Source organism: Pyrus communis, chromosome 6 (genome assembly GCF_963583255.1).
Source record: "Pyrus communis chromosome 6, drPyrComm1.1, whole genome shotgun sequence".
Lineage (NCBI taxonomy): Eukaryota > Viridiplantae > Streptophyta > Magnoliopsida > Rosales > Rosaceae > Pyrus > Pyrus communis.
In genome coordinates this window covers 14,545,191-14,570,560 of record NC_084808.1, presented here as the reverse complement: position 1 = coordinate 14,570,560, position 25,370 = coordinate 14,545,191, and the positions used below count along the sequence as shown (strand labels likewise).

Below are 25,370 nucleotides of genomic sequence, written 5' to 3'. Positions count from 1 at the left end.
TTATACCACCACACTTGTTTTAATTATCTTCATTAATTCATTTTTTTTCTTCTAAACCTTATCATGCCACACAAATGAGCATGAAAGCAAAACATAATCTATGTCATTAGAGAAACACAAAGAACCCAACATAAAATTTTATATTTTTGATTCTCCATCTCAACCCCACTCTATCGCAAAAATATTGACATATTTTTCACAGAAGAACCAAATTATTTTACACTAGACAAATTTATAGACCACTTCTATCGATTTTAATTGTCAGGTACCAAAGTGAAGAGTTATGTCAATTTTAACGATCATTTTAATTTAAAAAAAAAAGGATGTGATATCCACATACTCTTTTTTACTTCTCACACACCCTTCTAATTTTCGGCCGTCGTATCGGATGAATTGAAAAAGATCAACGGACAGAAATTAACAAAGGATGTGTGGATAGCACACCCCAAAAAAAAACCTATTTTTCTTAAAATATTATAAAAGTAAGATATATTAACTTTGTACTCTATCAAATTTATAGCATATATTAATACATTAAGTCTCGTCACTCATTACTACAGGCTAATGATTTACTTGTAAGTGAGATGTCTTAAGTTTGATTATCGTCAAATGCGAATTTGAACCATATTATTACTATCTTATTGTGAGGCTAAATTCCCTTTACTTTTTCTTAATGTAAATAATATCGTTTGTCACAATGATTTCAGTGCACACAAAATTCTTTCAAACACAAATGAAAAAAAGAAAAAAAAATGGTCATAATCAATTGGCCTCATGGAAAGGGATCCTCTCGGTATCCCTTCTACCTAAGCCTCATAACCCATAAATTCGGATCTTTGAAATTCGATTAATGGTTATAAACATAAAATCCTATTAAAAGTTATAATAACTTTAATCGTTCAATCAAATTTTAAAGATTCAGATTTGTGAATCACGAGGGTTAAGTGGAAGGAATCCGAAGAGTATCCTTTCCTAGCCTAATAACCAATTTTGTTTGTTTTAGTAACAACAGCAAGACCCAACACAGAGAAACAGATCCTTGAAAGATACGAATCATGTCTATTAAAAAATGAGGGTGGGTGGTGACTGGTGATAGTGCAAGGCGCACCAGCAGACACATGGGCCCCATCATCATCACTCTCTCCACGGCCTACCCCTTCCCACCCTCCTGCTCCCCCACCTTCCCCTTTCCTCTGCTTTTGCCTTCCCCTGCTCCTCCTCAGTCCTCCCTCGCTTGTGGTCCGTTCTATTCTATTTGACGCTCATAAGTCATAACAAACAAACAAACAAAATCCCACATCCTCTCTCTCTCTGAAACCCACAATTTCTTCAACCCTCTCTCTCTTGATCAGCTTGATGGAAGCCACACTTGGGTTACTTGGTGGTGGAGGTGGGTCTTCTGGGGTCTCATCAAACGAGTCTACAATGTCAAAAGCGGAGGTGGTGGCGGTGGAGCAAGACTATGTGGGGATGTCCTCTGAGGCAACCTCTTACCCTGCTGAGGCAGAGCTTGAGCTGGGCCTCAGCCTTGGTGGCGGAGGGAAGCTCAGCAACCCATGTGCATGGGGTGAGCGTGGTAGAATCTTGACTGCCAAGGACTTTACTTCCATGGTGGTCTCTCACGGCGCCTCTTCAGCTGCTTCTAGGTTCTCTCACAGACCCAATGCTTCTGCTGCTGTTGCTGTTTCTGGGACTAAGAGAGCTGCTGACTCTGCTCCTCAAGAGGGTGGCTCTCCCACTGCTGTAAGGTGAGAGAATTTTCACAAAGTTGAGAAAACTGATGGAAAGTGAGAAATTCAATTATGCACGGTTTGTGTCCGGTCCAGGAAAACAGTAAAGTTTAGAAAACCCCAAGTAGTGGTTTATGTTATGCCCCCTTAAGAAAAGATTAAATAATTGTTCAAGTATTTTCGGTTTCTTTTTATTTAAATGATTAATTGTCTTTAGTCTGATATATGTTTTGAATCTTTGATAATTCAAAAAAAAGTTTAATTGTTTTAAATTAATTGTTTTATGTTTTTAATATCCATTACATTGTAATACTAATTAATACCATGTTGAATACTTGAATGTATTGTTACTCTGAGAAATAATATGAATACTCTGTTTCTGTATTTTTGGAATTCCTGCATGTTTTGGATCGTTTATTTTTGTATATTGTATTGTGAAAGCAGTCAGGTTGTGGGATGGCCACCTATAAGTGCTGCGAGGATGAACAGTTTGGTTAACCAAGCAAAGACTGCAAGGGCTGAAGATGATACGGCCGTTGGAGAGAAATCAAAGGACACTTCGAAGAAGAAGATCAACGTCGGTAGTAAGACAACTGTGAAAGAGAAAGGGCATCTCGGATTTGTGAAGGTGAATATGGATGGAATTCCAATCGGGAGGAAAGTGGATTTGAATGCTCACTCTTGCTATGAGACTTTGGCTCAAACACTCGAGGAAATGTTTATCAGCCCCACTACAACTATTGGTTAGTTGTCTTCCTTTGCCTTTGGAAAAATTGGATAGAGGACCTTATTTGTTGCTCAATTAATTACTTTATAAGCTTATGAGTTCCGATTAGGATGTATAGTTGGTACTCAATCATGGCCCGTTTGACTTGGCCAATTTGTTCCCCGTGTGTGACAATAATTTTGTGCTCATGTTAGGTGGAGACACGGAACAAGCAAAGAAACCCTCGAAGCTTCTGGACGGATCCTCCGAATTTGTGCTCACATATGAAGATAAAGAGAGAGATTGGATGCTTGTCGGAGATGTTCCTTGGGGGTATGCTGCTACTACCACTAATATTAGTTTTGTTAAAAAGAAGAGCATGGAAAACCTAATAACATAAAGATGTAGGGATTGTGATTGTACGTGGAGCAATGTACTTCATATATAATTGATATTGCCTGAGTTGTTATTAATAAGTATGTTTGCAATTTTTGTGGCATTTCAGGATGTTCCTCGGCTCAGTGAAAAGGCTTCGGATCATGAGGAGATCCGAGGCTAATGGTCTTGGTACGTAAATTTGAAACCATCAAGCTTACATTTTGCCCTCCGAGTTTCAATTGTCGGTGTTTTGCACTCCTATGAGATTATGAAGATCTCTGTCTAAGGCCGATTAATCATACTTATTTGCAGCTCCAAGATTTCAAGAAAGTAGCGAGAGACAAAGAAACAAACCTATCTAGAAAAGGCACTGCTGCGCATTATTTTTAAGTCTGGTAAGATGAATGAAGGAAACCTACAGTTTGATAACAGAAAGAAGTAGAAATTCAATGAGACAAAGAGTGCGAAGATCGGCTTCCACAGGCTGTTACATAGTGCTAGCATACAGGCCTGCATATTCCGCTACATGCTGCTGCTGCCTTCTCGTACTGTAAATATGGGAGCATTTCACTTCATATCTAGAGAGGAGAGTGCTGAGTTTTGCTGCAAAAGAAGCTTGTCTGGTTTTATTATTTTTTAATTATTTATTTCGGTTGTTTTGGTTAATCAGCACTCTTTTACTTTCTTTTTATTTACTGTGCTTTTGCCCCTAGTTTTAACTTGAATTTTGAATCATGGTAAAAGGAATCGGATCCCCTTCGGATCATTTGGAACTGAGCTTACTCATAAAATGATCTGGACCATTGAAATTTGATCCAACGATTATAAACAAGGGGTTTTTTTTTTAAAAGTTATAATGATTATAGTCGTTGGCTCAAATTTCAATGGTCCGGATCATTTTATGAGTGGACTCAGTTCCAAATGATCCGGAGGGGATCCGGCTCCATGGTAAAAAAACTCAATTAAATGCTCTACAACTGCAAACTGGTACAAATGACAACGGAGGAGGGACCCCAATCTTCTGATTGTCATAATTATTTTTCCGTTTTCTTGGGGTAAATACTGTCATAATCCCAACTGGTCTGGCCTTTGTAGTAAAGCTGTAGTAGTTGTACAAACTCTCTGATTTGGTCTTTTGACCTGTGTTTGGAGGGACAAGGTGCCCTTTCCACAAGTCCCTTGTTTGGAGGGAAACTTCCTGACTTAGGGCAATCCGTTTCTTGGGACACAATTCATTTCACTAGGGAAAGACTTCTTAAAGATACCATATCGTCCTACGTCAATAATGTGTCACGTAAAAGAGTTAAGACATATGGCTTCACATTATTAGTTCGAATAATGTGTCATGTAAAAAAGTTAAGACATATGGCTTCACATTATTAGTGCGGAATGACGCAATCACTTTATGAGGGTTTTGACCGCATTCAATTTACTCAAGTCGTCACAGACTTGACACGTAGTCAAATTGATTAGAGCAGTGCCTTCTTCATTTTTGCACTCAAGTTCAAAATCCCTTCACATAGTTCAAACTCGTGAGATTTCAAAGAATTTGCTCAAGGATTTAGCTTAGTTGTATGCAAGAATTTCCTAAAATAAAATCATGATTTTAAATACATTCTAACATGCTCTAACGATTACACATACAATACGTACGGCAGCTACCCGACATATACAAGACAAAACCTTGCAGGATGGATGTTACGCCCATTATTCCGTAATCTCTGCTATCTAACAACATTTAGTTGCAGAATATAAAGATGACATACACTGATCAGATTGTAATGATAGAACTGCCTACTGCAAAAACTCTCTCGGGTCGGTGACGTAACCAGTCAAAGCAGACGCAGCAGCCGTATAGGGGGAAGCGAGATATATCTGGCCTTCCTTGTGACCCATTCGGCCTGGGAAGTTCCTGTTTGTTGTTGAGACGCATACCTGCAAAGACAAGATGGTTAATAATCTACCGGTATTTATTTTCAATACGATTGAAATAAAAACCAAGATGTTCTCCTTGCAACAAGGTTATCTGCAAATGGGGTTATGAAACCCCCAAAGGCAGGGAAGTCAGTCCTAATTCTATCGAAGACAACGATATAGTGAAATGCAACAATGCATGAGGTCCAGCTGCCCCAAGACATGAGAGCACATTAGATCCTTGTGGATGTATTGCAGAAAAGGATGTACTTGCCTGAGGCTCATTTAAGCGAGCATACGTGTCTTTCGGACCACCCAGGCAAGCGCCGCAACTGGGACTTGCAGGTGTGTCGCATTCAGCTTCCTCAAATATCTGAGAGCAAGTCTTGCCACCAGACCCTGGTACTGGGAGACTATACACGTCCATCCAAACCTACAAATTTAAGAATATTCAAAAAACAAGATTTCATTTATCATGCATTTCATAAATGGCTTGATGAATTTATATCCACGGATGCTGCCACATAAGCACTTAATTCTGTAGCTTAACAAAACCTCTGGGTAGCAGGCACAAGAAATGTGGGAACTTTAACCTTTTTCCCCTGCAGCAAAGGAATTAAATCTTTAAGCTTAAACCAAGAAAAGAGAATTTCCAAAAAAACAAAGCTTTCAAATTTCCAAGGAAGTCAGCATATGTAAACAATATCGCAAAAGTAATGTGACAGAGATTTGACTCCTTACTGATGCTAGAAAAACTCTGGCTGCAGCCATAAAACCCTCTGTTTTTCCACCAGTACAAGAACCGATAAATACTCTGTCAATTTTCACATCTTTGCATCTCTTGCTAAAGCACGATTATCTGGAGAATGAGGCTGGAACACAATTTATTTTTTATTTTTTATTTATTTATAAATTAGCCGTCGAAGAGAGGCAAACTTAGCAATCATTGAATATCTACAGGGAGATTAATCTATAAGAAACCAATCTATGCGCTGCTCACCTTTGCCGCCAATGGCTCCAGTTTTGAGATATCAAATTTGTACTCTTTAAGAAAGCTAATGCAAACAAAACAAACTCATTAATACAAATGAATTCCAAAAGGCCAAGTCTCACGAATCTTAAGTCAGTCAACAGAAGGAATATAAAAGAATATGCATATTCTAATCCTAGGTATGCTTAACATCCGATTCTCGTACATCGGTGGTTGACTTACAAATGAAGATAAGGTAGTTACCAGTTTTGGGTCGAAAGATTCAACAACAAGACCGGGATTTTCCTTGTTCTGTCCAAAACAGAGAGTGATGGGCTTGTCAGGAATATCATCGTTCCCAAAGGAAGTAATTTCTTCAGCTGGAGAAGAATGGAGGAGTTACTGTCTGAAATTCTGAGAGGAGGAAAGAAAGCGGGGGTTTCTCCTAGTAGTCTATCTCAGTCAAAAAGGAATGTGAGGAGGGATGTAATTGAGTCCTCGAGAAGCCACTCGGTCGTTGTTCCTCAGGTTTCTTATGGAGATGCAGGTCTTGATGAAATTGGGATTCCACCGTAAAACTAATTGACAATATGAGGAGTAGCCCAAGACCATATAAGCGCATAGCAAATCTTGTCTCTCACCGATGTGAAACAACTCTCAACACGCCCCCGCACGTGTGGCAGATTTTCAAGCCTACACGTGGACAACAACTGGGTGACGTGGAGCGCGTGTGGCCATTTGGCTTCACACGAGGACAACCCGCTCTGATACCATGATGAAATTGAGGTTCTACCATAAAACCAATTGGCAATATGGGGGGTAGCCTAAGACCATATAAGCAGATAGCAAACCTTATCCCTCACCAATGTGGGACAACTCTCAACACGCTCTTGCATGTGTGGTGGATTTTCAAGCCTACACGTGGACAACAACTGAGTGATGTGGAGCGCGTGTGGCCATTTGGCTTCACCTGAGGACAACCCGCTCTGATACCATGATGAAATTGGGGTTCCACCATAAAACCAATTGGCAATATAAGGAGTAGCCCAAGACCATATAAGCAGATAACAAACCTTATCTCTCACCGATGTGGGACAACTCTCAACAGTTCTTGGAGGCAAGAAGTCAACAAATTTGGCACCACTTCTAAACGTAAATGAGAAATCATGGATCGAGGAAAGCTGGACTAAGAGTGACACCTTCCTGGAAATCTATAACTGGGGGAGTGTAATCATTTGCGAGAGACACATGGTGCATCAGCCTTGGAGAGAGGTGGAGGCCTCACTTCTAATTCTCCTATGAAAGGAAATCTTCATTTCGCCCTTCTAATGCAGTAAGGCTTTGTTTGTTTGTTAGGACAAGGAGGAAGTAACAAAGATTGCTCAAGTTGGTGCTCTTTCCATGAGCGAGTTCCCAGATGTGGTGTTGTCTGGGTGGTGGGAAATCATCAAATCAGGCGAGAGGAAGGTGGTTAGTTACGGCAGATGGATTGCTCTGGAAGGTTTACAGCCGCGCTTTTAGACCAACGTCTTCTTTCAAAAGATCGGCGATGCCTGTGGTGGTCTGGTAGAAATTGATCGCAAAACAACTGATTTTGATTATTTGCTTGAAGCAAAGTTAAAAATCAAACACAACACCACTAGATTTATTCTAGAGTTCGTTAACGTGGCAGATGGAGACTCTGTTTTCAGGGTTAAAATTAGTCAACTCTCACCAGCAAGGAGGCCTAAGGTTTCGATAGCCGATTGTGGTGATTCAGGTCACTTTAAGATGCCACGACGTTCCATGAAGGCCGAACTGAAGACACAGAGGGTGACCGGAATTTTCTCTCCGGTGAAGAAAACTTCAACTGTGGAACAACAGTCAAGCCCTACAGTGGGGACACTTGTGTGCTTTCAGATTGGGGAATTTGAATGTCCTGTCACTATTGGTTCTGGAAGAAAGCAATGTGTGCTATCAGGAGATAAGTTGATAGATGGTGGGCGGATTAGGGAGTTTGAATTTCCTGTCTCTAAAAAGTCTGGAAGAAAGCAAGGTGTGTTGTCAGGAGCAGAAAAGTTGACAGATGTTAAGGGTAATTCCCTAGAAGGAAAGCGTGTTTTGGAGGATGAAAGGATGTCTTCAACAGATGGGTATTATTTTAATAGGTCAAAAGGGGATTTTAGTCACAAAAGTGGGCTCTATACGGATAAAGATAAGGCTTTAGAGGCATGTGGGCCTGCCACTAATAAGGAGGATTTTAATATTAACTATGGAGGGAAGGTGGGGTTTGACCCACAAAAACTTATTGTTGGGTCGTGCCAATGCCTAATAACTTTAGAATTCAATGGGCTAAGATTTCTGATCCCACAAGGAAAAGAATTTTTAGCCAAGGAAAATAAGCAGGCAACTTTTTTGGTGGAACCAAGGTACACAACTTGGTCGACAACAGGAAGTAGCACTTCTCAAATTTCAACAGAGAAGAGCTCTCATCACCTTTTGGTTAAGGGAGCTTATTCCGATGGCGATTCAAGAAGAAACCCAACGTCCTTAAAATTGAATTTCCTTGGGAGATATGGAAAATCTGACAGAGTTGGAAAAAGATTTAATCATTTTTTTTCCAGATGAGTTTGGATCTTATCAGACTCTACTCGAGGGGCCTAAGCAGAAGGAATTTAAATCTCCCAATCTCACACTCCTAGATGGTGTTTGTGAACAGGAATAAAAGGAGATTGATGATGATGACGATGCAATATGCCCATCAGGCGAGTTGATTGAGGGGGAATTATCTGAACAAAGAGAGGTAAAGGGTTTAGTTTTTTTAGTGTGGATGAACTAAGGGAGTTGAAGGAGATAACCTTGAACAACAGTTTTGTGGACAAGTCCAGATTGACAAAGGAATTTTGGTTTTGATTCTTCATGTCCGTTCGAGTTTGGTGAAGAAGAAAACATGTCGCAATCATCAGACTCAGAAGAGGAGCTTGGTGATTCTTCGCAAGATGAAAAAGAAATCTTTTATGTTATTGAACGCTTTGATGGCGTGCTTGAGAATCTCTTCACTGATACAACCGTGGAAACAAGATCGACATTGGATGAGGTGGTTTCTCAGTCGTATTATAGAGTTTCAGACGCTGTGGAACAAGTTGAAATCAAGGATACTGAAAAGAACAAGAATTTGTTAAAGTATAGCAGGTTGGGATTCGTATTGGTCAAATGTGAGGCAAATAGTCGAACTACCAATTTCATGTCAAATATGAAAGTTTCTTGGGTTCCACTGAAAAGGTCTTTATTTCATGGAAAGAATACTGAGAAAGTCAATTTTAGCAAGTATGTGGATGGAAAGAAGGGAGATAAAAAAGTTCAGAGGGGCATTGTCAAACTTAATGAAGATAATTAGCTGGAAAATTAGAGGTCTGGGAAGTAGGCAGAAGAGGATATCTTTGAAAGAACAATTTTGTCGCTTAAAGCCCGACATTGTAATTTTACAAGAAACAAAGAAAGCATCAATAGACAGGAGGCTAGTGGCAGGTGTTTGGGGAAGTAGATTTAAAGAGAGGCGCCCTTACACAAGGAAGATCTGGGGGTATAATAGTGATATGAACACAAAACAAATCTTAGTTATTGAATCTTTGGTTGGAGTATTCTCAGATTCAAGTCCCTGTTTAGCAGCAATGAAGAGGTGTGTTGGGGTTTGGAAGGCATTAACTAGTGCTCAATAAGTGAATCTGAGGCAGCTTGGCTTGAGAGGCCTTTTGAGGAATTGGAAGTTCAAAGAGCAATTTTTGATTGTGGAAGGGATAAGTCACCATGGGTTCTCTTTGCTAATGTTTCAAAATTGCTGGGATATCTTGAAAGTGGATATTTTGAAGGTGATGGAGGAGTTCTTTGAGAAAGGGTTAATAAATGTGGTGACAAATGAAACATTCATCTGTCTTATTTCGAAAAAGTCGGATTCTTTGAGAGTGACTGACTACAGGCCTATAAGCCTAGTTGCTAGTTTATACAAAATTGTGGCGAAAGTGCTTGCATCAAGACTAAGGGAGGTTATGGGTAGCACAATCTCTCTATATCAAGGAACTTTTGTTAAAGGTAGACAAATTTTGGATGCGGTCCTCATTGCAAATGAGGTTGTAGAAGAGGTAAGGCAGAAGAAAAAGGAGGGATTGGTGTTCAAGATTGATTTTGAAAAGGCTTATGATCATGTGGAGTGGAGATTGTTGGATGAAGTCTTACAAAGAAAAGGTTTTGGCAATAGATGCAAGAAACGGGTGCAAGGTTGTCTAAGTTCCGCAAATTTCTCAGTTTTGATCAATGGGAGGCTTAGAGGAAAATTTAAAGCTTCAAGAGGTTTGAGACAAAATGATCCACTGTCACCTTTTCTTTTCACCTTATTAGTTGATGTTTTGAGTAGATTGTTGGAGAAGGCACAAGCGAATCATCTGATCAAAGGTTTGTGCATTGGGCAAGAAAAGGTGGAGATTTCGCATCTTCAATTTGCTGATGACACCATTTTTTTCTTGGCGGGGGCTGAGGAAGTTTGGAACAATTTATTAGAGTTGCTCAACTTATTTTGTACTGTTTCAGGTTTGAAAATTAACAAAGCAAAGTGCTCTTTGGCTGGAATAAACTCAAATTGCGAGAAAATTAAAAGGATGGCAGATTCTTGGGGTTGTGAGGTGGGTAGCTGGCCAATAAAGTATTTGGGTCTCCCTTTTGAGAGAAGTCCAAGTGCACTTATGTTTTGGGATCCAGGTGTAGAAAAGATGGAAAAAAGACTTCAAAGTTGGAAGAAGGCTTTCTTATCTAGAGGCGGTAGATTAACTTTGATTCAATCTATTTTGGGAAGTTTGACAATTTATTACATGTCTTTGTTCAAAATTCCTTGTGGGCTGATTGGACGGCTAGAAAAACTATTGATAGGGCTTCTTTGGGAAAGGGTAGAGGAAGGAAAGAAAAACCATTTGGTGAAATGAGAGGTAGTTATTAAAAGTAAGAAGGAAGGGGGTTTAGGTGTGGGGAATTTGAGGAAACGGAATGAAGCGTTACTAGCTAAATGGTTGTGGAGATTCCCAAAGGAATCAAATTCTCTCTGGCACAAGGTGATAAGAAGCAAGTACGGGTTGCAGGAGAATGGGTGGGATGCAAATCCTTCGCTGCGTGTTTCAAGTCGTCGCCCTTGGAAAGATATTTTGTTTGGTCTTCAATCGTTCCTATAGTGTTGCAAGTTTGAGGTGGGCAACGGGGAGAGGGTGAGGTTTTGGGAGGATGATTGGTTGGAAGGTGGACCATTGAAAGAGAAATATCCTAGATTATTCTTGTTATCGAGAATGTACAACTAGAGCATTTCAAGTTTTGTGGATTTTTCTCTTCATTCTTTGAGCTGGAATTTTGATTTCAGAAGAAATTTGAATGAGTTAGAGATAGAAGAGGCGGCTAGGTTATTACAGAAGGTGGAAAATGTTCGTTGATTCAATCAAGAATGGGTAATAGAAGGTGGAAACTAGACTTATCAGGATTGTTCACTTGTAAATCCGATAGCTCTTTCTTAAGCAACAATGGAACTTTGCAACATTTTCCACCCTTTTCTCAGATTTGGAAATCAAAAGCTCCTCCGAAGGTCAAAGTTCTTGTGTGGTTAGTGGCTACTGGGAAGGTCAACACTTGTGATCAAGTTCAAAATCAAAGGCCTTTTATTTGTATTTCTTCCCATTGGTGCAGTTTGTGTAAATGTTGGAGCATAACAGAAGAGTTTTTGAGGATTGTAATGGAGTGGGGGTAGCAGAACTATGGGGTAGAGTAAGATACTGGGCAACGCTATGGGCATCAGTTTCGAATGAGTTCAAGAATTATTCTCTTTCTCATATAGTGTGGGATATGTTAGCAGCCATAAAATGATTATGGTTGAGGTTATGTTACTTGTAATCATATCTATTTGAGAGGTCTTAGCTAGCTTTGCTACATGGTGAATTTCTTATCCACTATTTTGTAATTCTTGTTTCTTCATCACTGTAAACAGGTTCATAGGGAACAGACATCTTATCCTGCAATGCAACATAAAACATTATGTAGCTTGTGCTAGACAACATAAAACGTAACAGTAACAAGAAAATGTAGTGCTTCCAAGCCCATTTTTACTGACTCTAAAGCAGGACGGGAAAGAGAGGGGGAGAGAGAGAGCCATCGCAGCATTTGAAGATTGTAGCACTAACCTCAAGATACAACACCATTTTTACCCCCAGCCTCAACAACCATGTTGCATAATGTCATCCCTTCTTCCATCTGTCCAGCACAGGTTTGTGAAAGAGTACTTAACAGATAAAACCAGATGAATGGTATGATCATACATGCGGTAACAACCGTTATATTCACTCACAGATAAGCTTTCAACAGTGCTGCCAACAAACTCCATAGTTTCATATGTTCCACCAGCAACAGATATTTCACCAATAATCTGCCATATGAAATATATCAAGGAAACAACAAGGCTGGATGTGTTATATATCAAGCAAATAAAATCATATGATCATCTGTCTCACTCTTAGAATTTTAACTTTTTCGTAAGCTATGCAGACTGAATGAAAAATAAAGAAAATGCCTTGAGACCTGGTTAAACTTACTTCCAGAATCACATCTTTGGCAAGCAAATAGTCGGGCATTTCACCATCCATCACAAATCTCAATGTTGGAGGCACCTGCAAATTTAGAAGGAAATCAGAAAAGTATGAAAATACAATAAAATTCACAGAAATTAGTGCAAACAACAATAACATTAAAGCACGAGATATATGCAATACAGCAGAAATTGTGAATCTACAGATACACCTACCTCAATCACTCATAGTCATAGCTCATACAGGAAAGAGAAACACATTGAACTTATCAAAAGCATAATTCCCCCTTTTAGGTTCTCTATATGGTTTACTTTCTGTTTTCTAAATTTTTAACAATGTCCATTGATTTGTTTTGAAACGGTCAAACCTCAGGTTGAGTGAGGCTGCAACATGTACCCTTCTTGATATTGCCTTTCCATGATCCCAATGACAAAATCAAATAATACAGCCAAGTCTAATGGCCTTTATAAAGTCTAAGCCGTAGCTTCAAAAATCAAAGGGAAATCAAATGAAAACCCCTCTTCCTAATAATAGAACATAATATAAAATGAAAACATCTCAACCTGGCCTTGCAAACGTGGTACTTGTGCTCAATAAAACTTGAGCATCACATGCAAATGCTACTAGAGCCAGTTGTTTCATATGGCATGTATCTAAACACCTCAAGCGGCACTTGCTTCCTGGAAATATACAACAATCTAAAATTGTCTAAATCAACCATTTACTAAAATCCTTTCATGTGCATGATAACAAAGTTTCACAAGCTCATCACGCCTGCTAGTGCACTTTAGAAAACTATCACTACCTTCATGACCACACTTAAATAAGAGTAACGAAGGCAGAAAAGTTCTGCAACATGCATTTAAATTATACTGGTTGTCACTACCTTCTATTCGAAGCCATTTCATATTGTTTTCCTATCACTTATTACAACACAAATACTACTACTTTCTTCAACAAAATACAAAGTTCTTGATGTTTGAAGTCGAATACTCTGCCAAAAATCACTGATTCTATCAGTCTGTAGATGTAACATATCTGATGGAAGATCATGGTACCAATGACGATGGTTCATTAACCCTTCATTTATTGCAAAGAACTTAGAAACTAATTATTATCATCACAATATAAATAAAACAAAAGAGGAGGTAAGAAATGACTCCAAAACCATTGAAGCACTACAGTGTAACAAGATCAGCAAATAATATCAATGACTCAATTTTTTTATACTTGCAAAGCACTCTATGAAGCCTAAACGGGGTTAAGGGGGCCAATATTCACCAATATTATGTTAGTGGAAGCTAACCTATCGGTGGAATTAAAACCATTTGCATGAAATCCGCCAGACAGTGACAATTATATGTGATCAGGAAAGCAGAAATGAAAACTTACTTAAAATCTGCAAACCCTGAGAAGAAGCTTCCCAGTGCCCAATACAAATCCTGCATCATTGTTCCCAATTCCAGTAGCAAATTGTCCAAAAGCTCCAGTAGTACATGTATGAGAATCTGTACCCAGCAGGACCTGAAGACCAAATCAGGTGTTTGATTGCTTTTTTGGACTGAAAAACCATAAAATAATAATATTGAACTCTTCAAGGGAAAGTACCTCCCCCGGCCTGCAATAACCTTCTTGAGCAAGACTGCAAGAGCAACATGGCATAAGCCCTTATAATCTGGGTTGGCCTACCAAATTGTCAACTAAACTCAATATCTGAACACTTAAAAGCCACACCTTGAAATTACTTATCCTTTATATCATAGAAGTACTTGATGTTTTGCTCCGTGCACAAATCCCTCAAGATATCCACATTACGGTTCGCACGTTCATTAGTTGTAAATATATAATGGTCAGGTATGATTACAACCTTTTCACGGTTCCAAACCTGCAATGTCAAAATAATGAAGCACTGTTTATACCCCATGACAACAAAAACTGCAGTGATTACAAAATCTCAGATATGAAAAATAGACCTTTTCAAAAATAATCAGCACACCTTCAGAGATGATGAATAGTAAGCTAAACGAAGAAAATATGCCATCAAGCAATGAGTTAAATGCAAATGAATTCCTTCTTTCTTTTATTTCTGTGATTGGTTATGGTTATTAACAAACGAAGCAGTAAGAGAGGACTTGTAAGTTGATATGTTGTATTGGCCTCGCATACATACAAGAGGTTTACCAGCAGAAACGGGCATGCCATCCACAGTTGGGTTGGGTCAAGCTACGCTGTGATGCTAATGTTCTGTGTTTTGGTTTTGCGACTTGTGGGAGGCGCCGGCTGAGGGGCGTGTGTTTTGGAGTGGAAGTGACGGAAGCAGAAATGACATGTGCAGGTGTGCAGTTGGTGTTGCTCCGTTTAGGATGGACTGATTTAGTTATTTTATGTTGTCGAGGGGAGCTGCAATCATCTGGGACAATGTAGCAGTCGACCAAATTTACGTAGCAGCAGCATACCACACGTGTCTCAGAACTTATTTAGTTACTGACCCGAGTGGTTTAAAGCATACCTAAAGTGACGTTACAATAGTACTGAACAGATTTCAAACACTATACTTCACTTAACCAACCTCGATCACCCATTAATCACTTCATAATGTATTAGTGTAAAATATTACTTATAAAAGGGGAAAAAAAATGAAAAGTATGATTTGTACTTTAGATTTAACATTGTAGTTTCTATTGAAATTGTCATGTGGAATGGTAAAAGGTGAAAAGTCTAACGTATTATTCACACTTTTATTTTTTTATATAATGATATATTTACATTAATAGGCAGTAATAAATTAATTTTAAACTTGTTTATGAGATTTGAATTTAAACTTCTCACTTACAAGTAAAACAAAATATCATTGGACTATAATATTACATGGCAAATATAGTTTCACACCTAAATCATTTTACCGATTTGTTTTTTTAATCAGACACATGAATATTGAGCAAATTATATGAGAAATCCGATGTTGATAGTGGATGTTGATAACAAATTTAATCACTCAACAAATTTGTTGTGAAGCGTTTTCTTTAACCGCATAGTTGACATTACTATATGATTCTTGTCGTGTGGATTCCTAAAAGAGAGTGAAGGATAATTGAAGATTAATAGTGTTATTTGAGGAGAAATTTTCAGTATATTGTGAATACGGTTCAGTGCACATTGGAAACACGATCTGGTACATTAAATTTCAAAATAAAAGTGGTTGGAAGTTTTTTTTTTTTGAAATATCCAACCACTTGTATCATAATAGTGTACTGAGTCATATTCTCAGTACAAAAAATCTCTCCTATTAGGATTGATATACATTCCTCTTGGTCTCATACTTAAAAGTGTTTTCTCATATACAAAAAATCTCTCCTATTAGGATTGATATACATTACCATATGATTCTCGTCATGTGGATTCCCAAAGTAGAGTAAAGGATAATTGAAGATTAGTAGTGCTATTTGAGGAGAAATTTTCAATGCATTGCGAATATGTTTCAATGCACATTGGAGACACGATTCGGTACCCTAAATTTCAAAATAAAAGTGGTTGGGAGTTTTTTTTTTTCCGATTATCCAACTCCTTGTACTATGACACCTAGTGTACCGAGTCATGATCTCGGTAAAAAAAATCTCTCCTATTTGCAATATATTTACTTTCACAATAATGGCATATTCAAATTGTTGTTGAGGATTGATATACATTTTAATTCCACAATAAGGGCGTACTTAGTTATTTGAAATGTGAAAGACTATGAATTAAATGATATAAGAGTTGTGTTCCAGTCATAATGAAAAATTTCTCCGGCGAGCGGTGGAGGGCTGTGTGTTTTGGAGTGGATATGTGACCGGTACATGGGGTAGAATATCATGTGTTACTATATAAATGATAGGATATGTGTGTTAAAAAGTTAATAACTTAAAAAGTAAAAGTTTCTACCACTTCTATAAAAACATATAGTGTACCACTCGTATTCCGGTCATAATAAAAAATTTCTCTGCTACGTTTGTTTTGGAGTGGAAGTGACTGTGAAGCAGAAATGACATGTGGAAGTGTGCAGTTGGTGTTGCTCCGTTTAAGATGAACTACTTTAGTTATTTTATGTTGTCCAAAGGGGGAGCTGCGATCATCGGAGACAACGTAGCAGTCGACCAAATGTACGTAGCAGCAGCATACCACACGTTTCCCAGAACTTATTTAGTTTTGTTTGTTTGTTACCCCTGCACGTAATAGGTGGGGCGTCCTTATTAACCCGAGTGGTTTAAAGCATATTTAAAGTGACATTCCAAGAGTAGTGAACAAATTTCAAACACCATACTTCACTTAACCAACCTTGATCACGCATTAATCACTTTATAATATATTAGTGTAAAATATTACTTATAAAAGGGAAAAAAATGCAAAAGTATGATTTGTACTTTAGATTTAACATTGTAGTTTCTATTGAAATTTTAACCAAATTTAGTAGTGTGATTGTCATGTGGAAGGGGTAAAAGGTGAAAAGTCTAGCGTATTATTCACACTTTTATATTTTTATATAATGACATAGTTGCCTTGATAGGCAGTAATAAATTAGTTTTAAATTTGTTCATGAGATTTGAATTTAAATACAAATGAAACAAAATATCATTAGACTGTAATATTACGTGGCAAATATAGTTTCACACCTAAACCATTTTAATGATTTTTTTTATCAGGCGCACAAATATTGAGCAAATTATATGAGAAATCTGATGTCGATAACAGGGTTTTTTTTTTTTGTTGGATGTTGATAACAAGTTTAATCACTCAACAAATTTATTGTGAAGCGTTTTCTTTAAGGAAAACTAACGAAAAGTTCAAGAAAACTTTAGTTTTAATGAAAAATGACAAATAAAGGTGTAGTGAATGGTACCAAGGAAAGGTAAAAATGAGGTTTTTTGTTAAAAGTGAACAGTATCGGGAATGTTTCATTAAAACTCCATTTTCTTTAACCACATAGCTAACATTACCATATGATTCCCGTCGCATGAATTCCCAAAAGAGACTGAAGGATAGTTGAAGATTAGTAGTGCTATTTGAGGAGAAATTTTTAGTGTATTGTGAATACGGTTCGATGCACATTGAAAACACGATCTGGTACACTAAATTTCAAAATAAAAGTGGTCTGAATTTTTTTTAAGTATCCAACCACTTGTATCATAACACTTAGCGTATTAAGTCATGTTCTCAGTACAACAAATATCTCCTATTAGGATTGATATACATTCCTCTTGGTCTCATACTTAAAAGTGTTTTCTTTAACCGCATAGCTGACATTACCATATGATTTTCGTCACGTGGATTCCCAAAAGAGAGTAAAGGATAATTGAAGATTAGTAGTGCTATTTGAGGAGAAATTTTTAATGTATTGCGAATACGCTTTGGTGCACATTTGAGACAGGATTCGGTACCCCAAATTTCAAAATAAAAGTGGTTGGAAGTTTTTTTTTTCAGGTATCCAACTACTTGCACTATAACACCTAGTGTACCGAGTTGTGTTCTCGGTAAAAAAAAAAAAAAAATTCTCTCCTATTTGCGATACATTTACTTTCACAATAATGGCATATTCAAATTGTTGTTGAGGATTGATATACATTTTAATTCCACAATAAGCGTATTTAGTTACTTGAAATATGAGAGACTATGAATTAGATGATGTTACCTACTTGTTTACTTATGCCATAAACGACTTCCTATTGGTCTCATACTTGGTTGGTTGTTCAGGTACAAGTGTAACTTGCATATTTTCAGTGTGCGAACTTTTTTATTCGTCTAGAATCATCCGTTCATGGTTATGATGGTATACAAGTTTACAACTTAAAAAGTAAAATTGTTAAGTCATATTCTAAAACTCAAGCGTCTAGCGAGCCATTTGGATTGCTCCTAATCTAGTAATGTCAGGTTTGTCGCGTCTGTCAGTTTTGTGGCAAACCTACATTCGTGGTGGCTTTTGTGTATGTGGTGTGTGAAGTCTAGATTTGGTTGTTTTTTACTTTTCTTGTCAATCTTGTAAATATGTGCAACACATGCTCTTTAGATCAGTTTTCTTTAGATGGGACTTTAGGATACTTGGTTTATAAAATCAGGGTTATGGAAGATCAAAGTGCAAATGGTGTTGCTTCATCACAAGTAAGGCTTGTACATGCATATGCATTTCACATTTAAATTTTTTATGCATTCTGACGAGTGAAGTTGACCCGTCAGAATTATGAGCTGGGCACGCAATTTACAGCAATCAAAGTTTGTTTAATAGTTGATAGAATTTTTACCACATGCAAAAGTAGGGTTAAAATCACTGAAAATACTTGCAAGAATACAAGGTAATTGTAGTCTAATTGTTCATGCAAGGTCGTTGTCCCCAAAGATTGTTTGACTAATTCGTAATTAAATCAACTCTTAATTAACTATTAAAACAGATTTTTATCAAGGATTTGAGATTTTTGAGTTTGAAAATATTGAATTAACAATTTAAAGAAACCTAGAAGTTGGAAAATAAAAGCAGCAAACAGAAAAACGTTTTTTAATTAAAAATCAATTTAGGGAAAGACTAGGGTTTAGCCGTCACCGTCACAATCCTATGCAATTCTATCAATTACTTATGAATTTCCACATCCATGCTTTGAATTGAAGGTTAGGTTTTCCTAATGCATATTTTCCTTGTGATGTTCAAGCGAAAACGTATATCTAGCATGCAATCCGTCTGTGATGTTTAGATCAAATATAAACATGCAAGACTCACTAAGTTTCGTGAAAACTCTTTGAAAAACCATGCAACCCTTAAGAGCGTGATGTTCGCCTTAAGTGAACTTACAATTACTAATCACAAGAAGCCCTCCTCAATTTTAGGATGATGTTCCAACAGAAATTGCATCAAATTACTTGTCTAAATGCCCTAATGGTGATCAATCAATAAAATATATAGATAGTTTTAATCGCAGTGATTAATAATTCAAAGTAAGCATGCATCCATTTACAAGCAAATTAATAAAACTACATATTCTTACTAAGGTTCATGGCCTAACCCTAGCAAGAATTAGTTATGCATACTCATAATAAAAATCAAAGGAAATATCATTAAAATGAATAAGAATGAAAACACCTCCGAGTAGAAAATCTTCAAGAACCCTAGCAATTCTCCTTGTCTCCAAAGTTGAATAAAGGAAGCGTAACCTCAAACTAAGAACGGCCAAGCAATATAATTGCTGAGCCATCGCACAAACCCTAAAACATAGGTCTCTTATTCCAACTAGGAAAGTAAATAATAAAATAAAATACTTAGAAAATAAAGTCCTAATTAAACTAGGAAAAACTGCAAGGAAAATGTCCAGCCACGTTTTAGCCTCAGAAATCCTCCAAATCCGGCCTATAATAGCTTGTTTTGAAGATCGGGACGTTCTGAACACATCTCCAGAAGGCCACGAACCCATCCGAGGTCACCTTGGACTCCAAAAACGCAATTCAAGCCCAAAACGTCACTATTCCAGCACTGCGCATTGCTCCTTTATTTTGTCACCAGAAAATAATTGCTTGGTGGAGAATTCTAATATTTTGACACGATCAAGCCAAGTGACTCACGAACGTCCTCCAACTAGAATTACTCCAAAATTCGTCCATTTAATTATGTTTTGCTCCAGAGGAAGTCGACAGTCCTATATTAGAAATACAATTCAAAGTATCAAAATTCTTCCAAAATATTAACCAAAATATACTAATAATAGGGTTAAATATATAATATAAAATCCGCTCATCAATAGTGTTAGAGGATTTCATTTCCTCCTTGGCTGAGATAGATGATATTTTAAAGGAGTATCTTTGTTTTTCCTCTCCAACTCAGATCCTCTAGGAGCATCAAACATTTTTCTAGGTAAAGTTCTTCATTGAATAATCACAAAACTATCCATGAAAATGTTTGCTTAAATCTTCTTAGATGCTCCTTTGTTTTGGGTTAGATAAATTGCAATTTCAAGAGAGTGCCATAAGCTCTTTGAGCTTCCGCTTCTTGTTTCTGTGAAACCCTAGCAACATACACCTTTCTCATGCCTTAAACTTGTGCTAGCTCACCCACATCATATTTGAAAAAGGTTTGCATTGTTCATGGTCTAGATTTTAGTTTCAAATCAATATACCTTTATTTGGATTCTTAGTTAGTTTCTTATTTTAACTGTTTGACTGGATAAACTAACTTGTCATTTGAATCCACATCTCATATCATCATCATCATCATATCATTTTGCATTGGACGTGTTGCTCCTGGTGCCACAAGGAGAAGAGTTTAAGGTTGGAGTTGCCTCCTCGTGAAGACTAAAGATAGTGTGCAAAGTGAGGTTACACAAGTCCCCAGTTTTTTAACTGAGAGGTGGTTTTTCCGATAAAAAACTTCTTTTGTTCTCTGTTAGTTACACTTGTCCACATATCTTATTTATTAGCATATGTTACATGAATCCTATGGGTCGTTATATGATATGTGTTTGAGACTAAGTTTACATTGCATATTATGAGTAATGAATTGAATTGTTGTTGACTTGAATAACTTGTAGGAAACTAAGTATGTTTGATAGATTTGTGCTTGGTTAACTAACGAATTTGTACTTGGTTGACTAGTGAATTTGACTAGTCAATTCAGCCTACTTTAATTCATAATTGTTTTGTCATTGTTGTTTGCATAATAGACAAATATGTGAATGTGTTCCAATTTGTGATTTTTTGTTGTTAGACAAATCTAGGTAGACTCTGACTAGTTAGACATACTAGTCAATTAAGTTTAGTTCTTGCAATTGTACTTTCTGTCACTGAAAAACTTGTAACTAGTTAGCTAGCTCATTTGACTAGTCTACTGTGCAAAGTTAAATTTTTTATTAGCAGAATATTCCGCCTAATACCAATTTTAATTGGTATCAGAGCTTTGCTCTTGTTATACAGAGAGTAATCTCTGAGAGTTACTGGTATTGAGCAGCATCTCACCATTGATTGTGATCGTGTTACTGGCTCTTATAACTCACCTCCGTTCTGTGTTGGAACGGACTATGCTGCATAGAGTGAGAAGTTCACCGACAAGCCCTCTTTAGTCCATCGTTTCATAAATACATTCTAACATGCTCAAACGATTACACATACAATATGGCAGCTACCCGACAATCACAAGACATAAAACCTTGTAGGATGGATGTTATACCCATTATCCCGTAATCTCTGCTATCTAACAGCATTTAGTTGCAGAATATAAAGATGACATACACTGATCAGATTGTAATGATAAAACCGCCTACTGCAAAAACTCTCTCGGGTCGGTGACGCAACCAGTCAAAGCTGACGCAGCAGCCGTATAGGGGGAAGCGAGATATATCTGGCCTTCCTTGTGACCCATTCGACCTGGGAAGTTCCTGTTTGTTGTCGAGACGCATACCTGCAAAGACAAGATGGTTAATAATCTACCAGTATTTATTTTCAATACAATTGAAACTAAAACCAAGATGTTCTCCTTGCAACAAGGTTATCTGCAAATTGTGTTATGAACCCCAAAGGCAGGGAAGTCAGTCCCAATTCTATCGAAGACGACATAGTGAAATGCAACAATGCATGACATCCAGCTGCCCCAAGACAGGAGAGCACATTAGATTCTTATGAATGTGTTGCAGAAAGGATGCACTCGCCTGAGGTTCATTTAAGCGTGCATGCGTGTCTTTCGGACCACCCATGCAAGCACCGCAAGTGGGAGTTGCAGGTGCGTCACATCCAGCTTCCTCAGATATCTGGGAGCAAGTCTTGCCACCAGAGCCTGGAACTGGCAGACTATACACGTCCATCCAAACCCGCAGATTTCAGAATATACAATAAACAAGATTTCATTTATCATGCCTTTCATAAAATTTCTTGATAAATTTATATATACAGATGTTGTCACCGAAGCACTTAATTCTGTAGCTTGACAAACCTTTTGGGCAGCAGGCACAAGAAATGTGGGAACTTTGACCTTTTTCCCCTGCAGCAAAGGAATTAAATCTTGAAGCTTAAACCAAGAAAAGAGAATTTCCAAAAAAAACATTCAGATGTCAATTGAAGTCAACATTACAGAATATGTAAACAATATCCGAAGTCAGCATCTGTAAACAATATCCCAATACTCATGTGACAAAGATTTGACTCCTTACAGATGCTAGAAAAACTCTGGCTGCAGCCATAAAATCCTCCGTTTTTCCACCAGTACAAGAACCGATATATACTCTGTCAATTTTCACATCTTTGCATTCTCTTGCTAAAGCACGATTATCTGGAGAATGAGGCTGGAATACAATTCTTTTTATGAATTAACCGTAGAAGAGAGGCAAAATTACAAATCATTGAATATCTATAAGGGAGATTAAACTATAAGAGACCAATCTATGAGCTGCTCACCTTTGCCACCAATGGCTCCAATTTTGAGATATCAAATCTGTACTCTTTAAGAAATCTAAATGTACACAAAACAAACTCATTAATACAAACGAATTCCAAAAAGCCAAATCTCACAAATCTTAAGTTAGTCAACAGAAGGAATAAAAGAATATGCATATTCAAATCCTAGGTATGCTTAACATCCAATTCTCTTACATCTGCTGTAGATTTACAAATGATGATAAGGTAGTCCGTGACAACCTGAACTAAACTACATAAGATGATGACCACATGGTACTTTAAATGTGACAGTTCTACTAGTATATTTTCAAAAAGATGAATATAGAATGATGTCTCATCCACTAACATAACATTGTCAAAATTCAAATGCACCATCAGTGCGTCAAAAGTCCCTCAAAACCATAGGAAATACTATTTTAAATATATCGCATTAAAACGTTATTAAGTCTAATAGGAACATAAGAGTCTAGAGTGCATGTCCACGTTGAAAGCAAAATACATGCTTCAGAGTTCAAACGTTATAAACTGGATCATGAAATGGTCTAATAAAATGTGGATAATCAGTAGCATTAATTACCTTGCTTTAGCATCACTGTAAACAGGTTCATAGGGAACAGACGTCTTATCCTGCAGTTCAACATTAAAAATTATATAGCCTGTGCTACACAACACAAATGTATGTGAGATTCAAAAAGAACAAATTTGTGACAGCCACCCACCAAAAAATAAAAAATAAAAAACGTGAAAATGTTGTGCTCCCAACTCCATTTTACTGACTCTAAAGGAGGGGAAAGAGAGGGAGAGAGAGCCATCGTAACATTGAAGATTTGTAGCACTAACCTCAAGGTAATTAAATGTAGTGCTATCAGCAGGAACAATACCATTTTTACCTCCAGCCTCAACAACCATGTTGCATAATGTCATTCGTTCTTCCATCTGTCCAGCACAGGTTTGTGAAAGAGTAATTAACAGATACAACCAGATGAATGGTATGATCATACATACAGTAAAATTCACTTACAGATAAGCTTTCAACAGTGCTGCCAACAAATTCCATAGCTTTATATGTTCCACCAGCAACAGTTATTTCACCAATAATTTGCCAGATGAAATTCATTTATCAAGGAGACAACAAGCCTGGATGTGTTATATATTAAGCAAATAAAATCATATGATCAGTCTAACTTTTATAATTTTAACTTCTTTGTATATGCAGACTGAGTGAAAAAAAAAATGCTTTGAGAACAGTTAAACTTACTTGCAGAATCAAATATTTGGCAAGCAAATAGTCGGGCATTTCACCATCCATCACAAATCTCAATGTTGGTGGCACCTGCAATTTTAGAAGGAAATCAGAAAAGTACGAAAACACAATAAAATTCACAGAAATTACTGCAAACAATTATAACATTAAAGTATGAGATAAAGCAGTACTGCAGAAATTGTGAATCAACAGATACAACAACCTGGATCACTCATAGCTCATATTGGAAAGAGAAACACATTTAGCTTATCAAAAAGCATAATTCTCCCTTTTCGGTTCTCTACATGGAGTACTTTCCTGTTTTCTGAGTTTTTAACAATGTCCAATGATTTGTTTTGAGACATTCAGACCTCAGATTGAGTGAGGCTGCAACATGTACCCTTCTTGATATTGCCTTCATGATCCCAATGAACAATATCAAATAATACAGTAAAGTTATGGCTTTTATAAAGTCTAACCCGTAGCTTCAAAAATCAAAGGGAAACCAAATGAAAACCCCACCTCCTAGTATTAGAACATAATATAAGATGAAAACATCTCAACTTGGGCATGCAGACGTGGTACTTGTGCTTAATAAAACTTGAGTGTCACATGCAAATGGTACTAGAGCCAGTTGTTTCATATGGCATGTATCTAAACACCTCACGCAACACTTGCTTCCAGGACATATACAACAATCTATAACTGTATAAATCAATCTAAATCAACCATTTACTAAAATCCTTTCAAGTGCACAATATCAAAGTTTCATGAACTCATCATGCCTGCCAGTGCACTTTCGAAAACCATTAGCAGTTGCCTTGTCACGTCAACAAAACCTCAACTATTCCAGTCCGCAGTCTACACGCCAAACAGCACAAATCGTTTGAACTGAACTGCTCCTTCCCAGTTTTGCATTCCATAATTTTCATAAGAAAATGTCAAAATAATTCAATATTAAAAAAATTATAATTACAATTAAAAATCATAACATATTTTTCAATAATATCAAAATATCTAAACACTTGATTACTCGCAAGGCCAACCCTGTAATTTTTGGGCCCGAGTCAAGCTTCTGGGCGGGGGCCTTTGAGTTTTTAAGTCCTTCGATGTGTCATATATATATATTTTTTTCATGTTTTAAAAGCAAATACAATAAAAGAGAAAGAGTTTTTAAGACATTTATGAAACAAGGAGTCCTGTGTCAAATAAAATAATTTGATGAGGACAAGTTGGCCGTATCAAAAAATAAATAAAACACCAAACAAAAATTTAATCAACATGTAAACTTATAATTGCATCAAAACATCCCACAATCAAGTTTTCTTCCTATCCTTTTTCAATAGATAACATAACTAAGTCACTCAATCTCTACCGAATACAATATACCATTTGACCAATTTCAAATAAAATTAATTTCATAGTTTGAAAATTAGATTATTTG

The 25,370-nt window shown here is 37.1% G+C and overlaps 2 protein-coding genes and 1 pseudogene across 3 annotated transcripts; 1 reads left to right on the top strand and 2 right to left on the bottom strand.

Moving 5' to 3' along the window:
* The first annotated feature begins 1,198 nt into the window (after window positions 1-1,198).
* LOC137738230 (auxin-responsive protein IAA13-like) lies at window positions 1,199-3,480 on the top strand. Its single transcript, XM_068477861.1, has 5 exons — window positions 1,199-1,748; window positions 2,175-2,473; window positions 2,652-2,769; window positions 2,942-3,003; window positions 3,127-3,480. The coding sequence occupies exons 1-5, from the start codon at window positions 1,357-1,359 to the stop codon at window positions 3,174-3,176; spliced, it is 921 nt and encodes a 306-aa protein (XP_068333962.1). The 5' UTR covers window positions 1,199-1,356; the 3' UTR covers window positions 3,177-3,480.
* Window positions 3,481-4,391: 911 nt separating this feature from the next.
* LOC137736094 (3-isopropylmalate dehydratase large subunit, chloroplastic-like) lies at window positions 4,392-14,212 on the bottom strand (annotated as a pseudogene).
* A 6,642-nt stretch (window positions 14,213-20,854) lies between these two features.
* On the bottom strand, window positions 20,855-24,735 carry LOC137737092 (3-isopropylmalate dehydratase large subunit, chloroplastic-like). Of its 2 annotated transcripts, XM_068476455.1 has the most exons (8): window positions 23,942-24,735; window positions 23,705-23,820; window positions 23,524-23,619; window positions 23,261-23,310; window positions 22,684-22,738; window positions 22,440-22,571; window positions 21,942-22,270; window positions 20,855-21,694 (listed from the first exon to the last, which is right to left on the bottom strand). In XM_068476455.1, the coding sequence occupies exons 2-7, from the start codon at window positions 23,798-23,800 to the stop codon at window positions 21,953-21,955; spliced, it is 747 nt and encodes a 248-aa protein (XP_068332556.1). In that variant the 5' UTR covers window positions 23,801-23,820; window positions 23,942-24,735; the 3' UTR covers window positions 20,855-21,694; window positions 21,942-21,952. The 2 variants fall into 2 exon arrangements, with proteins under 2 accessions (XP_068332556.1, XP_068332557.1); XM_068476456.1 differs by lacking the exon at window positions 23,942-24,735 and having other exon boundaries at window positions 23,705-23,911.
* Between the last annotated feature and the right edge of the window lie 635 nt (window positions 24,736-25,370).